This window comes from Calypte anna, chromosome 21 (assembly GCF_003957555.1).
Source record: "Calypte anna isolate BGI_N300 chromosome 21, bCalAnn1_v1.p, whole genome shotgun sequence".
NCBI classification, from domain to species: domain Eukaryota; kingdom Metazoa; phylum Chordata; class Aves; order Apodiformes; family Trochilidae; genus Calypte; species Calypte anna.
In genome coordinates, this window is record NC_044266.1 from 918,080 (window position 1) to 936,657 (window position 18,578).

Below are 18,578 nucleotides of genomic sequence, written 5' to 3' on the forward strand. Positions count from 1 at the left end.
GACCTTTATTGTGATCTTCTGCTTAATGCTCCTTCAGCTCAGTCCTACAATGCCCCCAACACAATGAATAGTGATCATTGCTTTTAAAAGGATCTTGTTCTGGCTGAGGCAGGAGAATATTCTCTCACAGTGGTTTGTGAGTGGTGGACTCTCTGCCTCAGTCAGTGCAAGCTCTGCTCCTTGGTTACTCTCCTAAAGGGAGATTTTTCCAGCCTCTGTTCTCTCACAGCAGGACCCCTTTCTGCAAAGCAGTGCTGTCCCATTCCCTAAGAATAACTCCCAAGTGTTTCAGTGTTTCTTGAAAGTCTTGCTGTTTCAAAATGCAGTTCACTGACACTGTTGGAAAGTTCTCTTTTTCTCTTGCATGGACGTCAGAGGATTTTGAATTGAGACTTCAAACTATTTCTACTTAATAGTGTTCAGCCTGAGGTACTGCTTAAGTTCCTGGAGCCTTTGTGTTTGGACAGATGTGTACTTCTTACTCAAATAAGGACACAAGCCCGTGGTGGTATTCTATGTGGTAGGACTTTGTTTTCCTGGACCATACACCTCTTTTATTACCAGGATCTGCTAATGGGAAAAGATGCCATTCCAAACCAGTAACCAAATCTCTGAGAAAGAACCTTGGGGTAGATCTGGTACAGGTGGTTAGGTCAGGCTGCAGCTGATTGAGTCCAGACCAAAGCTGGGGCATTTGAGGTGCATGTTAGAATTTTTTGTATTTGTACAGCAACTGGCAGGCTCAGACAATATTGATGATCATTTGGGCAGTGTTGTTCTTCACATGAAGATCACAGGCCTCCAAAAAAATGCTATTTATTGCTACCCATGTACTTTCCTTGATTATTGATTTGATGTTCATTGTTTTTTCCCCAAAAAAAGACATGTTGCTTTTTGCCACTAACCAAACTAACTTGAAGCAAAAGCAGAATTTGAGTGATTATTCAAACTGTGTAAATATTGCAACTGCATGCAAAGATGGTCTGAGGTATTTTCTTGCATATTAGCAGTGCATGTATTGAAAGAAGCATTTCCAGTTTTCATTGTTTCATGCCTGTTGTACCTTTTCTCAAAATTTTGGGTTGCTGGAAAAGGAAAAAATTGGTTCCCTTGTGCTTTGGAAAGGTGGGTGATATGGGGAGCTGGGGGGAGGGAGGGGAGGGAGGCTTCTGAATTCCTGCTGGAGAAGGGTCTGAACTTCAGACACAGGACACACATGCTTGACATGAGTTTCCTAGGGCTGAGAAGATGGGAGTGGGAAGGAGGACTGGGTGCTGTATCCAAAGAATTTATTCATATTGTGTACAGACAGGGTGATTGAGGTCTGCCCAGCAACTGATTTCAAGGAGGCTGGTAGTGTTCTGCAAGAAAAATGCAGGACAAAGTAATGCTGGGTTAAGTGACTCTTCAACTTGTAAGGCTGCCATCCTTGGGGTCCCAGAAAGCTTTTTTTCTGATGGACACCACTTTATCCTGGTGATGGAAGCATTTTTTTCTATCTGCAATTCTCCCTAGTTACACAGATGTCCAGATCCCAAAAAAAGCAAATGGACATGGACTGAGACATGGTCATCTTTCTCCATGCAGATGGGTATTATTCCTGACAACCCAAAAGTAAAAGAACAAGCTAACCCCCCTTGTTCTACAGAGTTTTGTAGACAATGCATTAAACCCTTGCATGAGTAAGGGCTATTTATGGTAAACTGAAATGCAAAGCAATGGTCACAGAGCTCCTTGGGTTTCCTCTTTTGCAAATCTCAGTGCAGTCTGGGTTGAAGGAGTGTAGTGCTGATTGAGAGCTGTGAAGTCAGGACATGCAGGGACTCAGCACCTCAGTAAGGAGGTTGCACTGAGCCCAGTTTCAAAGAGTTGGTTCTAATGCTATAACTGATGCCATCGGTGAGGGTGCATTTGGGAACCTTTGTGTCTTTTTTTGCATCTGTTGGTAAAGCTGTCTCAAAATGTTTCATCCAAACTTGGAGCCAGGTTCTTTTCAGACTGTTCATTTCAAAGAAGCATGTAACCTCTCTTCCTTTCAGAATTAGAAGAATCTCCCTTAACTGTGAAGAGTGACATGGCTACTATTGTCAAGGTTATGCAGCTACCAGATTCAGGCCTTGAAATTCGGGACAGGATGTGGTTAAAAATCACCATCTCCAATGCAGTGATAGGTAAGCAGGTCAAAGGAATGCTGGAGAAAACCAGCCAGGGTTCTTTGGGAAGTTAGCTGAATAAACTGTCTTTATATGAACTTGTTTTTTCCTCTGTATGACCCCATGACTTGGTATTTGTGACAAAACACATCAGACTGGCTCAGATGATCCTGTGTCTGCTCTTCCTGTTCTCATTTTAGGAGCAGATGTGGTTGACTGGCTTTACACACACGTGGAAGGCTTCAAAGACCGACGGGAGGCTAGGAAATATGCCAGCAGCATGTTAAAACATGGCTACCTCAGGCACACAGTGAACAAGATCACCTTCTCAGAACAGTGCTATTATGTCTTTGGAGACCTCTGTGGCAGTAAGTTCCCCGTCTGTGAAGGACAAAGCTATGTGGGTGTTGCCTCCCCTGTGCTCGCAGGATTTCACCAGTGGTTTTTTGATGACAGCCACTGTTCTGAAGTGGCGTGACAAGTGGTTGACAATTCCTGATAGTCCAAGTGATTAGGCTGCTTGGAAGAGAAGGATGAGCTCGTCAAACAGGGCATTACACCAAGGTTCAAGAAAGCAGGATTTATTTTTGGTGATGCCACAGACTCCCTGCTTGTCAGGTCCCTTGGTGCTTGGTGGTAGATAGAGATGTCTGCCCTACCCTGAGGGATGTTTTTGGTGAACTCTGGGTCCCTCTAGTCCCTCTCCACACTGGGTGCTGTGCCAGACCTTACTGATTTGCAGGAGTCAGCTGCTAGGTAAGGACACAGCCTTCACCTTTTCTCTCTTTTCCAGATATGGCTGCACTGAACCTTAACAATGGTTCCAGCGGAGCCTCAGATCAGGACACCCTTGCTCCACTTCCACATCCTGCTGCTCCCTGGCCCTTAGGCCAAGGATATCCTTATCAGTACTCTCTGCCCCCTCCATGTTTTCCACCAGCATACCAAGACCCAGGCTTTAGCTACGGCAGTGGCAGTGCAGGGAGTCAGCAAAGTGAAGGTAAGATGTTTAATCTGGTATTTATTTCCACAGCTCTCATTATCCCTATCCATTTGCTTGACTTCCCTCCTGTACTGTCTGTGCTCCTGTCTTGAGGTTTTGTATGCTACCTGCATGGAATCAAACCAGTTTGTGGGTGGGATGGAGTGGGTTAGCCTTTCAGCTCTGTACTGAAACTGCCAGCAATGCATTCCCTGAGTCAGGAGAACAGGGCAGCAGCTCTGCTGTCCATAGTTTTGTAGGATGCAAAATGTAGGATCCCCATGCAAAATGCCAGTGGGGAAGCAGAGTTTGTCATGTCCATAGTGGTGTAGATACCTGTTCTCTTCTTACCTAACACCACCACACAGTAAACTGCTGCTCAGATAATGCTGATCAGGCCAATAGTAATGACTCAATTTTCCACCCTGTTAAAACACATCAACTGTTGTCCCCCTTTTTAGAGGTCAGAGCCATTGCCAGCAGTGGGGCTGCAGTTGCTTGGTAGCACTAGAAATTAGGCCATGTCTTTGCTGGTAGAAGAGAGAGTAGAACCAAAATGCTCTTGGCTTTCACTTCAGTACTCAGTACAAAAGGAAAACCACTCTCTTTGCTTGTGTTAGACAGGCATGAGGTGGCCAGCCAGATGGCTTGCAGGGCTGAAACACTGCTCACAGGGAGGAGAGTCTTTTTTGTAATACCTGACAGGGAAAAAATGATGATACTGCATGGATTAAAAACCTGACCTCCTCCTTTCCTGCCTTAGGATAATTTTGTGATTAATTTTTAATCCTCAGTAAATTAAAATTATCTATTTTTTGGATGTACAGATTTTTATTTTTTTTTTTACATCACATCCAGAGTGACTTTTGCTTTTGGAAATGCTGCCAGTAAAAAAAGGGTCAGGATTCTCTGTTTTTGTGATGAGTATCCTGTAGCTTGGATAGAACTTCTTCCTGTTTACCACAGCCTGTTAGATTTTGCAAACCTGCACACAAGAATTTCATAGCAGGAACTTGCTCACAGGATTTTAGCACTATTGCTTCACAGCTTATCTCAAAATAAGAAGTGTGTGTAAGGAAGCTTGCAGTGATATCCAGAGGTTTTAGAACTGCAAGCTGATTCTGTTGGAAGGAATGTGATTATTTGGGGTTTTGGCAGCTGTTTCTGTGGGCAGTGGAGTATTAGCACTCTGCTACTGCAATAGGAAAGGAAAGGTATGGTATTTTAGCCATGCAGCCTGTGTTCCTGGCTACAGAAAGCCTTATGGAAGGTGCCAAGGTGTTTGATTTTAAAGGGTTTCAACACTTTCCTTGTTCTTCTCTTGGAAACTACACTTATGTGTTGTTTCTTGTTTTGTAACTGTTATTCCCTTGTTTTGTTCTGAGCAAGCATTAGACTGAAGGATTCATAGAGGAATGGCTGACTCTAGGGGATTGGTAAGCTTCAATTGCCTCCATAATAATAATAATAAATTCACAGCATGATCATTCAGACTCTTGTGACTCAAATGTTTAGCTGTATTTTTTTTTCTTCTTTTTTGTTTTTTGTTTTTTTCCTTTTTAATTGTTTTGGACTTCTCAACCTGTCTCAGTGCACAGTAGTCTACTAGTGTGGCATTAGCATCTCAACCTGTCTGCCCCCTGTATGACTCTGCTGCAACAGCCTCAGAGGGAATGGCATCAGGTACCTCACTGCCAGCCCAGATGGGAAAAAAATACCTTGTGGCAACCTGAATGCAGCTTTTCTAGGCACTTGAAATGCAGATTCTTTAAACCCCTTTCATGACACTTAGGTTTAAAGTTGGCCTTTAGATGGAAACACTCCAGGACAGGTTAGTCCCTGCATGCCAAGAAGGTGACATTCCTGTTAAATTGCATTTAAACTCAAGGCTTAGAAGGACTTTCTGATTCTTCTATCACAAAATGAAAAAGGTCTGCCAGGAAAAGGAGTCTGAATGACCACAGGAGAACAGTATGCTGTATTAGTAGATGGTTTCTCTGTTTTCTTTCTGTCCTGTAATCAGCTTGGAGTGCAGTTTCACACAGCCAGGTTCTTCTGAGATTAGAAGTCTGCATTAACCTCTTGACTTCTTGGAGTCTTGGCAGATCAGGTAGAGCTGCTCTTCCAGATACCAGCAGCAGTGTGATAGATTGAATGCCACAAGGCAGTCTCAGTCCAGCTGGCTGGATGACCTCTCAGGATCAGTAACATACACTTGTTGAGTGCAGCTTTCTTGCTCCCCTGCATGTACTTTACCCAGCTACAAGCTGTGGAACTGGCAATCAATTCTGTACAGGGGAGCTTTCATTAAGGAGTAAGGACTTTGGGTAGCAGCATTTGGATGGGTGGGAACAGAATGCATCATGAGAGACAGGAAGAGGCATATTAGCTGTGGAAAGGTTAAAATGAAATGTCAGTTTTCTTCTTTTGTGAACAATGTGCCAGACTGGAGAGCTTGCAAAGGTGCTTCTTGGAGATAATTTCTGTGTCATTCTTTGGAGCAAAGGCTGGAACAGTCAACATGCTAACAAGTGTTTACTCCTCTCTTATTTGACTTCACAAGATTGCTGTGCAGCATTTGAGATGAGAGCTCAGGAAACATCTCTTCAAAAGCCTCACCTGAATGAATCTGTAGTAGCTGGTGGTAGCAGCTGAACCCAAGTTAATATCTTCATTTAAAGATGGAAGAAAACAGGGGCACAAAGCAGGACAGGGGTTTTCCCAAAGAAGAGCTGATAGGGGTTACAGTCAGCAAATACCACTGTGGAGTCAGAAGGTCATAATCATCTGTAGTTCAAGTGTGTGGGAGCTCAGAGTCATTCTGGTTTTCCCCCCCTCAGTTCCCCCAGGTGACCCAGTGGCTCATTGAGACTCAAAGGCTGGTCCCCAGGTGGCTGGGGATTCTTTCTAGGAAGACATCTGGCACTAAGATGGCATGAACTTAATGGTATTCTTTAGCTTGGTTTGTTGGGGTTTTTAAAATAACAATTAACCTGGAAATGTCTCCTCACATCATCCTAGCCTGTCTCTCATGGTAACAGAGCATAACCTTCAACTTTTTTGTGTCAAATCAGTTCCTGAAATTCAGTGAACCTTGTAAGTAGCAACAACTCATCTTACACACCAACAGCAGTCCTGGTTTTTTTCTGGGTTGGTCTAGTGGCCTCTGCTGGGAACATCCTGAACGTTTTCATGATTGACCCCAGAGCAATTCACCAGGTTTTGAGGAATTCTCCAACAACAGAACACTATGCTGATGAAGTGTAAAAGAATCCACCCACTGAAGCCAACAATAGGGACAGCTGTTAACCTCAGGTGATGTGGACATGGGTGCAGTGTGCCCAGAGAGAATAGAGAAGGCAAAGGAGTTTCTTTTTGCAAAGTTTTTGCTGATGGAAGATGGCAAAGACAGTTACCACGATGATGGCACAGTTACCACGAGGATGGCACAGTTACCACGAGGTGCACCTGGAGATGAAACCCAGATCTTAGCTGCTGCTTTCACTGTGCAACGTGTCTGTATCCCTGTGCATGGCACAACCTTGTCACCTTTGTTGCCATTGCTAAATCCCATCAGCCACCACCACCACCACCCCGTTCAGACCTTGGTTTTGTCATCCTTACCACCATCACCGTGGTCACCGATCCCTGGGTGTCGGTAGACGCCAGCAACACACACCTGATGCTAACCTGATGCTTTTTTTTTTGTCCCCGGTGGGGCTTTAGGAAGCAAAAGCAGCGGCTCGAACCGAAGCACCAGTGAGAACAGCAGGAGAGCTCTTGGCAGGGAGAAGGACCTGAAGTCAGCTGGCAGCGGCAGCGAGTCCGAGCAGACGTCCCGCAGTGGCGCCAGCGCCGTGCGTCGGGAGCGGCCCAGCAGCCAGCTCAGCCACCGCAGCCACGGCTCTGCCACCCACAGCGAGAGAAGCCACCACAGCAGCCATCATTCTTACGGCCCCCCAGGAGTCCCACCCCTCTACAGTCTCCCCAAGCTGGGTTCCAAAGTCTACGGGACGAGCGGACCTCCAGGAGGGCCTCCAGTGAGGGAACTGAGCTCTGTTCCTCCAGAGCTGACAGGGAGCCGGCAGTCCTTCCAGAAGGCAATGGGCAACCCTTGTGAATTCTTTGTTGACATCATGTGAGAGAAAGTGCCTTCAGACTCTGCTGGGGGGAAGGGCTGGGAGGGGGGAAGATTGTTTGGGGGCAGGGTGGGTGATTTGGCCATTGGTGAACACTTAAAATGGAAGAGACTTGGCTGTCTTGCATGTCACGCCTTTCTGCTTTGCAATTGTGTTGCAGAAAAATCAACAAAACAAAAGAAAAAAACCCACAAAAAACCCTCCCACAAAAAAAAAAAATTCTCCTGGGGTTGTTAAATACCAGCAAATTGATGGCATCTTTTCTTTATCCTTTTCCCCTCTCTGCTCCTTCTGGTTTCAATAATGCCTGGTGTATATTCACATCTTACTGAGCTTTGGTGATTGTGGCACCTACTTCACTGCAATTAGTGTATCTTTTTGGCTGATTCAGACTGTTATTTCACATGACTTCTAAATTTCCAAGAATGCATAGTAGCACTTTCATTTTTCCCTGCTTTTTCTCTTACAAGGAAAAAAAATGACCCTTGGCTGCTATCTGTGATACTGCCTTGTAATGTTGTTTCTTTGATGCATCAGCCAGCACTCTTAGCAGACATGTCACTGCAGATGTACAGACAACATGTGCTCGGAAAGGAGCAGGCTCAAACCAATGCCTAGCTGAAAGTAAAGTTGTGGCTACCTTCTGCTAACTAGGGAATACAAATCAATATTTTATTTTTAGGTATTATCCTATCAAGGGAGTGGTGGAGTCTTGCTACTGGGAAGTGTTCATTGTGCCAAGCTTGTAAAGTTATTTCATTTGGTATCATGAGAGTGCAGTTTGTTCCTGGGCATTTCAGCCACATCACTGCTGACATATGTGTCTTTCTTTTTGTTATAATGCACACTTGCTGACAGGTTTTAAAAGCTGTTTCCACAGAAATAGGACAATTGCTGCTATGTGATTCATGTAGTGTAGCTGCAGCTTTTCCCTTCTGAAGGGAATATTTATCCTCTTGCACCAGATGCAGGCAAATCCTGGCTCCTTCTGGGACATGGCTATTCATGTTGATCATCTTATTTTCCCATTTTTAATTTCTAAGCAGTTTTTTTTTTTTTTTTTTTTTTTCTTAACAGAAACCTAGATATCCCACTTGCAGTGTTACCCAAGGGAACATGTTCTGAGCACAGACATGGTACATGGAGTGAATCTCTACACCTGGCACAGAGCAAGACCTGTGCTAAAGCTCCTGCTGGGGAGCTTTGACTTAAGCAACTGCTGTTGTGTATCCCCAAAATGTCACTACTATCTGTTTTTTGCTCTAAGGCTATGGACACTTGATAAAGTATGTTCAGGAACCTTCACTGAGGTTCATCAAGAAGCTTTTTCTAAGTATATGAGGAAGGGCATGGTAAGAGCACACTCACACAGCTGTGGTGGCTCATTTCACAGGAAAAAATGTGTGAACCTGCAATTACTTGGTGATATTTGACCATGGGGCCATGCCTCAGTTGAATACTCCCCTGTGACATACCTGCTTCTGGCAGGGTGTAGGACAGGTGCTGGACATTCAGTCTGGTCCATAGAAGCATTTTCTTCACTGGTAAGAAACTTGTCTTTGTTCTGTTCCATGCTTTCTGGGCAGTGTAGGTATCCAGTATCCAGTGTCAAACCAGGTCTTTCTCACTGTGTTCCTGGAACTTCATGTTCCTTTGTCACCCTGAAAAATTACTCTTCAGCCTGTTTATTTTTATGTTGTTCATTCTCATAGGGTTTTTCACTTTTCTTATTGCAGGTCTGTGTGTAAACACATCCTTTCTGCAAAAGTCAGAGTAACATTCTTGTATTAATGGGAGACTTCAGTCTCCCTTTCCAAAGGGAGCCAGGCATTTAGCAAGCTGTGGACTTGGACTAGGTACTCAAGTCACTGGGCTTCTAAACTACCTTTGGGCAGGATTTTTTCCAAAAATCTCCTGAAGAGCTACATCACATTTCTGAAAGCCATGATCCATCTGATGGGCTGGCATAGGTTGCAAAGTTGGTGGTGGCTTGTTCAAAAGAACAGCACTGCCTAAAACTTGACTGTTGAAAAGCATCCTTTCTTTTCCTTTCCTCCTTCCTGAACACAGCAAAGATGCTAACTCAAGTCAGTAAAGCATTTTGAAATATTGTCATTTAAAGCAATTAAATAAATCATGGTAAAGTAATTCTGCCAGGCCTCCAGGAGACACTGAAGAAGTCTATGACTTTACTGACAATCACTAGTGGTTCTACTTTTAAATCAATTTTAACTTTTCTGGACTTTTCTGGCCCACTTTGTCTTCCAGCAGAACTTACAGGGCTGGAGAAAAAGACTAGTCATTTAATAGATTGTAAAAGGGGATTAAAGCTGAGCTTTCACCCATGGAAGAAACATGTTTAATTTCCTCACGTCTCTTCAGGGGTTTACACACCTGCTGGGTTGTTTTTTTGTTTTTTGGTGGTTTTTTGGTTTTTTGTTGGTTTTTTTTTTTTTTTTTTTTTTGGGTTTTTTTTTGTTTGTTTTTTGTGTTTTTTTGGTTTTTTGTTTTTATTGTCTTGTTACTCTCTTGGCAGAAACTGCTCTGTGTCTTGCTGATGTTTGCTGCTATGTTGAAACAACTGTGTTAGATTCTTGTGTGTTTGTGGGTAACTCTGGAATGAGGCTGACAGTCTATAACATCCACATGGGAAAGTGTCAGGCTGCTGAGGAAATCCAGCTGCTAAACACAGCCTGGGCTGGCTTCACCCAGAGTCAGGCAGATCAGGAGTACTCTGGGTGTCCTGGCAGCTCTGCTGAGTGGTTCATACTGTTGAGCTTGTAGAACCTGCTCCTGAGAGCAGTAGGAGAGTATCAATGACCCTTCTGTGAGCAGTGAAATACAGAGTGGCTACTGTGTGTAAAGCAAAAGCTGAATTTCCCTCCCTTGTAGGACAGTGGAGAGACAGGTTGGAGTGAAAGGGAGGTTAGACTCTTAATTGTAAGAGGTGGATGAAGAGAGGAGAGTTCCCATATCCCATCCATGGCTTTCAGTGCATGTGTCTTTGCAATACAGGGGCTTTGGAGGCCAACTGTGTGAGTTTTTCCTGTGTGATACCAGCAGAAGGAAGTGCCACCAAGGCTAATGAAACTTATTACAGTAGGAGGTACTGTGCCAGGGGGGAGAAAATTTAAAGGCTGCAGTCCTGCAAAACTCTTTTGTTTCTCTCACCAGGGCCTGAAATTTGTCTCTGATTTTAATGTTGAGTAACTGGCACTGGCTGGGCTGTGGAACACATGAGTTGTGCCTCTACAAGGAGAAATGGTGGGTTTGCTACACAGGGCATTGAAAGAACCACTTAATAGGAGCCTTAAATAGTTGTCATTGTTATTCTGGAAGTGAGACCCTCAACATCTCACCAGCTGAGCTTCGTGTTCCTGCATACCTGCCCACAGCTTTTAACAGGGACTCACAAGGTTGTTTGGAAGATGATGGAAAATGATGAGAAAACAGTTTGGGATGATGTCATGTAGCCAAAGGAGGTACTTTGTGTAGGGGTAGTGTACCCACCCAGTATATTAACTCTGAGGAGTAAGGATTTTGGCAAACGGTCTTAAAAGCACTGCTGTTGTTGTTTACCTCCTGTCAATAAATCTACTTCTCAAAGGTAACAGTCCCCTGGACACTTTATCCAAAGGTAGATTGGATGGCAAGCAACGATGCACAGACGTTGACTTTTGGTATTATGTTCTTTCAGTTCAAATGGGCAGTCCCATCTGGAGACTTGACAGCTCATGGGTTGATGTAATTGTTTTTGGTTTGCATTTAACTGGATTGTAATAAGATTGACTTAAAATTATTAATTCTAATCAGTGATTAGAAATATATGTAAAGAATTTTATGTACAGTAGAGGAACAAAGTTACATGATTTTAAATAATGAAAACCCAGACTATCACCTATTCTAGAATTGGTTCTACTCAAAGAGTGACCTCTTACTAGCATGGACTGCACTGTTCCTGTTAAATGTCTATTGCATAATTGAATTCTTTTTTGTAGATATTGTATTAAAACCCAAGTGTCTGTATAGTTAATATATAGCTGCTTATGTGTAAATGCTATTTTAAACACTAAAAAGCTTTTAATTTTATGTGATAACCACAGTGTATGGCTTCAGTTCTTTGCAATACTTCATTATCTTTTATTCAAGAGTGAGGAAATATCAGTTAGATCTTACTCTTCTTTCTTCCCCTGCCACATGCGTTTTGTCCTCTTGACAGGAGAAGATTGTTGAGGAGCTGATGGTAGGGAGCTTGGAGTTCTGTGATTTAATGAGACTTCAGAGGTGCTTACAGTTCAAAATATGATACATTTTGCAAATATTCACCCGTAAACCAAGTCACAGATGATTCAAATGCAGAGGCCTGACTCCCCCAGGCTGGCCAAGGACATCTGACTGGAAACACGAGCCCCTGCCATTCCTCAGGAGGGCTGTAGCTTTGAGCTGATGGCTAATATATTGATGCACAAGTTGTCCTTGCCCCTTAAATCACCCTGCCTCTTAATTACTGAGCTTCTCCCTCTTACAGCTTGGCAGGAGTAGGTATACAGGAAAGGCTGAAGGAAGTTCCTGGAAGTAAAAGGCAGCTGGAGGATTCATCCTGTTACAAAGACATGAGCTGGAACAAGTTACCCTGCCTGCAGACCCAGGAGATGAATCTGCAGGTAGAACCCATCAGTACATTCAGCTGTTTATGTGAATATTCAGTTTTTCTGGACTCTGCTTACAGACTCCAGCAGAGAAAAGCTAGGATCAGTAGGACACCACCGTGCAGACTGGTAAGCCTTACACCACTGTCTGTTTGTCATGCAACAAAAGAACACCCAGCCTCCCTGTCAGGTCTGTGTGGTTCATGTACAAAGAACACCCACAGCCTGATGAGGCAGAGTCCCTCCTCTCAGCTGGTAGAGATCAAGCAGCAAAGGGACAGACAGAGCAGCAGTCCTTAAGGGGGACACTCATTACAAATGGCACAGTGCTGCAGCACATTGCTGTAAGAGCTCCTGAGAAAGCCTTCCAGTGGAGTTTCCCATATTCACCCTTTCAAACCATCTGTGTTTCCACAGGATGCAAAATGGTCTAGCAGCATTGTCCCAGTGAGGTGAACTTTGTATGTTCAGAGGTTTGGACATAACTTTTGCAGCCTTTGCAGGGCCTGATTGCCTCCAGCTGACCCAGGGTGAATTGTCTGCAGGTGACTGCAACTGGTTGAGCTCATTGATAGCTACCTTGGCCTTCCCCCTCTCCCTCCAACCTCTGCTTCCTCCTAAAGGAGGACAAGAAAAATCACTTGCTCCTGTCTCTTTCTCTGCAGCCAGAAAGAGAAGCAATGGAGGTAAATTTGATTTTTCCTTCTCTATTTTTGGAATTACAATCAAAACTCAATGCTTCTCTGCAATGAAGTCCCAAGACTGAGGTGAGGATTACTGCTGAGATTCTCAGGTGCTCACCAAGACCCACTGCAGTCTCCAGAAACAAGGACTTGCAGTCTTCAGGTCAGTTTTTAATTATTTTTAATCACACTGGGGAGTACTTTTGTCAAATGTGTCACTTTTTTTTTCTGCAGTACACCAGGGGAATTTTATGTGCAGGTAGCCACAGAAAGCTAGGACAACTGGCTTTGCAGGCCACCAGAAAGCTCTGTAAGAATGAAAATATTTTCAGGTTTAATTTGCAAATTCTTTAATTGAGCTGAATTAATGTGTTAACTTCTAATGCCATGTAGTGTACAGATAGAAAAAATGTAATTCTGATGTGGAGAATGAAAGAGCAGTATGGTTTCTTGTCCAAGTGGGTGGGGGAAAAAAAATAATTTATTGATGTTACCTGGTATCTACTTGTTAGGCAATAATGGGGAAGTTTTTACATTTTCACCTTTTGTGGCTGGACATTTTACACTGCTACAATTTTTTGCAAAAAGAGTGTAGAAAAATATTGTGTAAAGGATAAAAAAAAATATTGCAAACTGCCTATATAAAATATTTCTGCTTTCACTTTGACAAGGTATTTGTTCTTGGCTAGCTGCTTAATTTCAGAAACATGAGTTAATCAGTTTTTAAACAGTTTACTTGGTATCCAGTTGTATTTTTACCAGGTTGGAACAGGGTTTTAGGGAACAAAGCTGAGCCCCTCCTTGTGGCTTGCTGTTTCTTTTGGGTGATCTTTGTATGGCTTTTGAGATGGGAGGAACTTTGTGCTAAAACTTAGGGCAGTATGATTTGCACACTGCTCATTTCCATGTGCCTTGTCCTCATTTCCATGTTCTTTGCAAACACATTAGTGAAACACAAACGAGTGAATTGAAATTTGACTGGGTAACACACTCTTTATATCATGCATACAGTTGCCTTTACATGTGTGAATGGTTTCTAAGGATGTGACAAAGTAGAAGAGAAAATGAAAAAAAAAATTCAAGGTAGAAAACATTCCTTGACAGATTTAAACATTGACTTTGGAAAGTTCTACTTTGTGTTTCACAGCAACGGTATCAAAACTGAATTTCATGTTGTAAAAGTGTGAAGTTTAGAGATCATAATGGAAATATTTAGCATAACTTTAACAATACAGTTTATCTGAGAAAAAAAAAACCAAACAACTCTGTTTTCCTAAGCTCTGGTCTGAGTAGCTATAGGGTCATTACAAATGGAATAATCTCATTAAAGCACAGACAGTTTTTACTGAGGAGCAGGTGGCAGTGGATCTGGTTTACTGTCTGTTTATTGAGAGTCCTCATCTGGCTCCTCTTTGATGGAATGCTGGAAATAATCCACTTTGTTCAGTTCAGGCTTCAACAAGATGAGGTAGCATTTAGGGATATAGTAAGTCCCCAAGATACCCAGACTGGTTGCCAAAATGGTGCCCATCTGAGTAGCAGGCCTGAGGACTGTCTTCAGCGTGGTAAATATAGCAACGAAGAAGATCCAGATGATGAAGTAGGTGAGGATGGCAAACGTGATCCCCCTGGCAATATTGTACTGCTTCCCAGAAGTCTGGACCATGAAGGTGCAAAGGAAGCAGACAAATGCCAAGCAGCAGTTGTAGCCCTGCAGCAGGGTGAAGGCAAACCAGGACTTGGTGTCACACACAAGCAGAACCTCAGAACGCAGTGACTCGTAATCAGCCTGCAGGTAGTCAGGGCCCAACTGGACATAGCAGAAAGAGAGAAAGGACTGGATGAGGAGGCACAAGGCAACGAGAAGCCAGGCCCTCCTCTGGGTCAGCCAGGGCAAGAAGGTGGGGGCACAGCGAGGGAACTCGGTCACAAGGATGATCTCAAGGGATTTGATGAAGAAGGTGGAGAAAGACCCATTGAGGCAGAGAGCATAGACTATCTGCTGGATGGTACAGAGGTTGTCACTGGGCTTCCCTACATAGAGACAGCAGCTGAGAGACTGCAGTGTGAGCATGAACAGGCCAAAGAGGTTGAGTTTGCCTCCAGAAGCCTGCACAAGTGGGGTCTCGAGGTTCTTAAGAAAGATAAGTGCTGTGGCACAGGTCAGGGAGAGGGTGAGGGACATCCCCAGCAGCAAGGCAATGGTGAGTGGCTCGTTCCAGAAGAGGTACCTCTCGCTGCGGTCATAGCACTGGATGCTGCTGGTAGGGGCCCACTGCTGCTTCTGGCAGGATGTGCATCTGGATTGATCTGCAAAGCACCAGGGAGGAAGAAGATGATGCCTGCCTTGCAGTGGAGCACTGCTCCCTGCTGCAGGCAGTTCTTGAGGAAGGGTCATGTCAGGAATTGGCTAGCTGGTTTGGGTGGTACCTTGCTTACTTTCCCCCCTTCCTCAGTGTATTTGATCTCTAAAGCTTGTAGTAGTTCAATCTCTTTTTTCTTTTCTTTTTTTCCCCCCTTCTCCACCTTCCCCCCCAAAAGCTCCTTCTATTTCTTAGCTATTTCCTTTCCCCAAGAAGGATTGCCCACTTCCAAAGGACCCTCCAGTTCCATCATATGCCTCTCTTCTACTCGTGATGCCTGAATTTTATCATAGCCTTCTCTCCTGCCTCTTGAGGTAAAACATACACACTGTTCTCATGCATTCTCTAGGACTGACCGAATAATATCCCCCAGAGAACATCTGTAGAGCAAGACCGAGCAATGCACCACACAACAAAAGGGAGGAAAAGCTTTTGCCCTGGCAAGTGCTTCATGGAGGAAGGGCTCACAACTGGTCTTCACCAGCTCTCTAAACCTCCCTGACCTCGACCAGTAGAGAGACACAATGGGAACAGTTAAAACCATTGAATTTCTCAGGCCTCACCCTTAGCACTCGAGAAGGTGTTTTCTGGACAATCTCTACAATCATAGCAGCAGTAGTGAAGTCCTTTTATTTGTCTGATTTGTCCTGGTAAACACTGTGCAAAGCACTGTGACGATGGCCTCTAGATAAAAGGGAGAAGGAAAGTCAGCCAGACACTGCCAGGAGAAGCCCCATATTACCCAAAACATCAGCAATTGGCTGTGCTGAGCCCCAGCCTGAACCTCACTTAGAGCTGGGAAGGCTTTTGGCTAGTCGGAGAGGATTACATATTAGCACAGGAATGAGAACTGAGTCCCACACAAGTCTTGCAGGAGTATCCTGCAAGCTGAGAGCTCCTGAGCAGCCCTAATTCCTTCCTGTTGTGATTGTTTCTGCTTTTGTCCACTGCCTTTTACCTCTTGATTTGGTGTGTGAAACTGAATCTGGGACACATTGATGGCCAAGGACTCTTTGTACTCCCCAACAGGCAGGTACTCAAGGGTGCCATTTCTCCACAACCAGAATATAAGCTGGTAGCCAGGGTTTGTGCCATGGAACTTGTCAAACCTGAAGCTCTGACCATTCACTGTGAAGGGGAAGGTATTCATGAAGTGCAGCAGCTGAGGAGAAAAATGGAAGTTGTCAGTAAATATTTGTACATTTGGTGTTCTTGCTTGGAGGATGCTAATGCAGTAAGTTAATTTTTTGATGAAATCAGTTGTTCTGGGCCATGGTTGTATCTGTTGGCCATCTGACTGTGTTATCAGCTGCTCTACTGAGCCAAGCCTAAGCAGGGGGAGAGGCAGCCCTAGAGAAGGGAACACAGCTCCAGCCAGCAGCAGAGGGGCTGCAGTGTCACCACCCCTCCCTCCCTGGCTGCATGCAGCTGCCATCCACAGATAGGAACAAAAACCTCCTGTTTGTCCCCCTGAGCTTTACTGACCTGCCAAGATTTGAGGGGTGCTTTGGGGCAAGCTTGGTGGGTGCAGCCCAGGGCTCTGTGCAGGGCATTGGCCACGCTGTAGACAGCAAGGTAGACTGGGAGTATTTTCAGGTGGTTCAGTGTGGGTAAAATTTGAGGGAGGGTGGCATAGTCACATTGCTCACAAGGTGTGCTCAGCACATCAGAGCTCATGAGGTGGTTGGATTTTCTAGACTGCTGGCAAAATTCATCGTGCTGAGCAGAGCTAAAGAGGTCAGTAACGTATTTATGGAAGCCAGGGACTGTGCCTGCTTTCATAACAAAGCCTAATACTGTCCCAATGCTCTGGATATTTGAGATGGAGGCAGCTTTATGAGACAGTGTCCAGGTTTCAGTGCCAATCCAGACTCTTTTGCTCAGTCCCATCCTGATGCTGTGTTCCAGCAGGGCTAGAGCTGTCTGGCTGAAGGCAAAAAGGACAATGACATTGGCGTCAGTCTTGTTAATTGCCTTAATGATGTTTTCCAGTTGGTTTGTGGTTTTGGGGTCTGCCAAGTCTGTAGGAATCAGACTCTCAAATGCAATGCAGATGTTGCGATTTTCAGCTATGCTTACGAAGTGCCCCTGGGCTCCTCTGCCATATTCATCATTGCTGCCAATGGTGATAATCCAGTTCCAGCCAAATTTATTCAGTAGCTGGGCCACAGCTTCCACCAAGTTGTTGTCACCGGGAACAGTACGGTAGAAGGATGGGTATGAATCAGTGTTGCTGAGCTTCTCAATGCTGCCTCCATAGCTGATCTGCAAATCAAAGGATAATAAAAGGAGGCAGAGTACAGTTGAGGATAATGGTCATAGTCCAGATCACTCTCCACCATCTTTGCTCAGTCTCAGTGCAACAGATTTTCGAAAATGCTGTGCTGGGATGGTGGGAAGTGAAGGACTGCTCTATAAGGATATGTTCATCATAGTCATTTAGCAGGAGAACCATGAACTGGCCCCTGTCCCTTGCCTCTGGTAGCACTGTCCCACACGGCTATCTGCTTCCACTGCCACTCGTGTCCACCCTCAGCACCAGCCCCTAGCATCCATGACAGTGACAATTATCTAAATCTGTGCTTTAACAGACCTGGTTCAAAGAACTAGAGCATAGACTCTGATGTTGATCCAAACTTCCCTCAGCTAAAATGAGGATTCTTGCTTCTCCAGGGAGTTTCTTTACCTGTGGCAGCAAGAAGAAGCTGAAGAGTTTGGCTGTTAGCAGGCAAAGATCTGATTTATATGGTCCAATCACAGCTGTCACCCGGGGCTGGTAGTTGGTGTAGTTGCACGACACCTCAATGCCTGTTGTGCCTTTTTGGGTGAGGAACAGCAAGCTGGACTGCAAGGTCACCACTTGCTCAAAGCAGGTGTCGTGCATGTCATAGCCCAGCTTGACCCCTGGCAGAAGGGAACTGGAGTTGTTGATCTCGTTGATGGCAAACTTCATGCCAAGAGCCCAGATCAGCCCATCTACAAATAACCTGCAGGAAGAGGAGACAGGGAATTATGTGGTGTCTCTGCTGCTACAGTCTGTGATCACCTGGCAGGATCAGGGATGAATGGCACAGGACACCAGTGCTCCAGCACCTCAGGGCTCATTTTTGCTTCTATCTCATCTTTAGTGTTTGCCTGCAAGACCATCAACTTACTGTCAAGAGACATTTCCTTTCTCTTCCCTGCCCAAGAAAGCAAATGTAACAAAGCAAAATCCCTCTTACCTTTCACACTTGACTGAGGTGGGCTCTGTTCTTGCCGTCAGATTGACAATGTCCATTCCAAAAGGGAACAAACCTCCCAAGATATAATCACCAGGGCTCCTGAACTGAGCTGATAGGCACACGGTTTCCTGGGCTGCTGCGTAACCAAAGCTCAAGCCCAGCAGCAGGGTAGGCACCATTATTTGTGTATTTTGGGGAAAATTCTTCAAAGAAATCTCCAAGTGAATGGGGGAGAGGGAACCATGGGCAGGGGATCCAGTCTCATCAGTTCCCTGGGAGCCTCTTTAAATAGAAGTCAGAGAGATGAAGATAACCGGGAAGAATTTGTTTAGCAAAACACATCAAATGTGGAACTCCTTGCTTGATGGGCAGTAGTCAAATGTGC

General features: G+C 44.6%; 2 protein-coding genes across 10 annotated transcripts in view; one reads left to right on the forward strand and one right to left on the reverse strand.

Annotated features, from left to right (window-relative positions):
- DVL1 (dishevelled segment polarity protein 1) overlaps positions 1 to 11,371 on the forward strand; it is a 69,812-nt gene extending 58,441 nt beyond the window's left edge. For all 9 annotated transcript variants that reach the window (XM_030463856.1, XM_030463860.1, XM_030463854.1 and 6 more), the window contains 4 exons: positions 2,040 to 2,171; positions 2,354 to 2,521; positions 2,947 to 3,153; positions 6,862 to 11,371. In XM_030463856.1, coding sequence (XP_030319716.1) covers positions 2,040 to 2,171; positions 2,354 to 2,521; positions 2,947 to 3,153; positions 6,862 to 7,277 — 923 coding nt within the window. In that variant the 3' untranslated portion in view covers positions 7,278 to 11,371. The remainder of the gene's footprint in view (positions 1 to 2,039; positions 2,172 to 2,353; positions 2,522 to 2,946; positions 3,154 to 6,861) is intronic.
- A 2,489-nt stretch (positions 11,372 to 13,860) lies between these two features.
- On the reverse strand, positions 13,861 to 18,372 carry TAS1R3 (taste 1 receptor member 3). Its single transcript, XM_008503625.2, has 6 exons — positions 18,194 to 18,372; positions 17,656 to 17,956; positions 16,455 to 17,234; positions 15,928 to 16,131; positions 15,533 to 15,653; positions 13,861 to 14,916 (listed from the first exon to the last, which is right to left on the reverse strand). The coding sequence occupies exons 1-6, from the start codon at positions 18,370 to 18,372 to the stop codon at positions 13,991 to 13,993; spliced, it is 2,511 nt and encodes an 836-aa protein (XP_008501847.1). The 3' UTR covers positions 13,861 to 13,990.
- Positions 18,373 to 18,578: the final 206 nt, after the last annotated feature.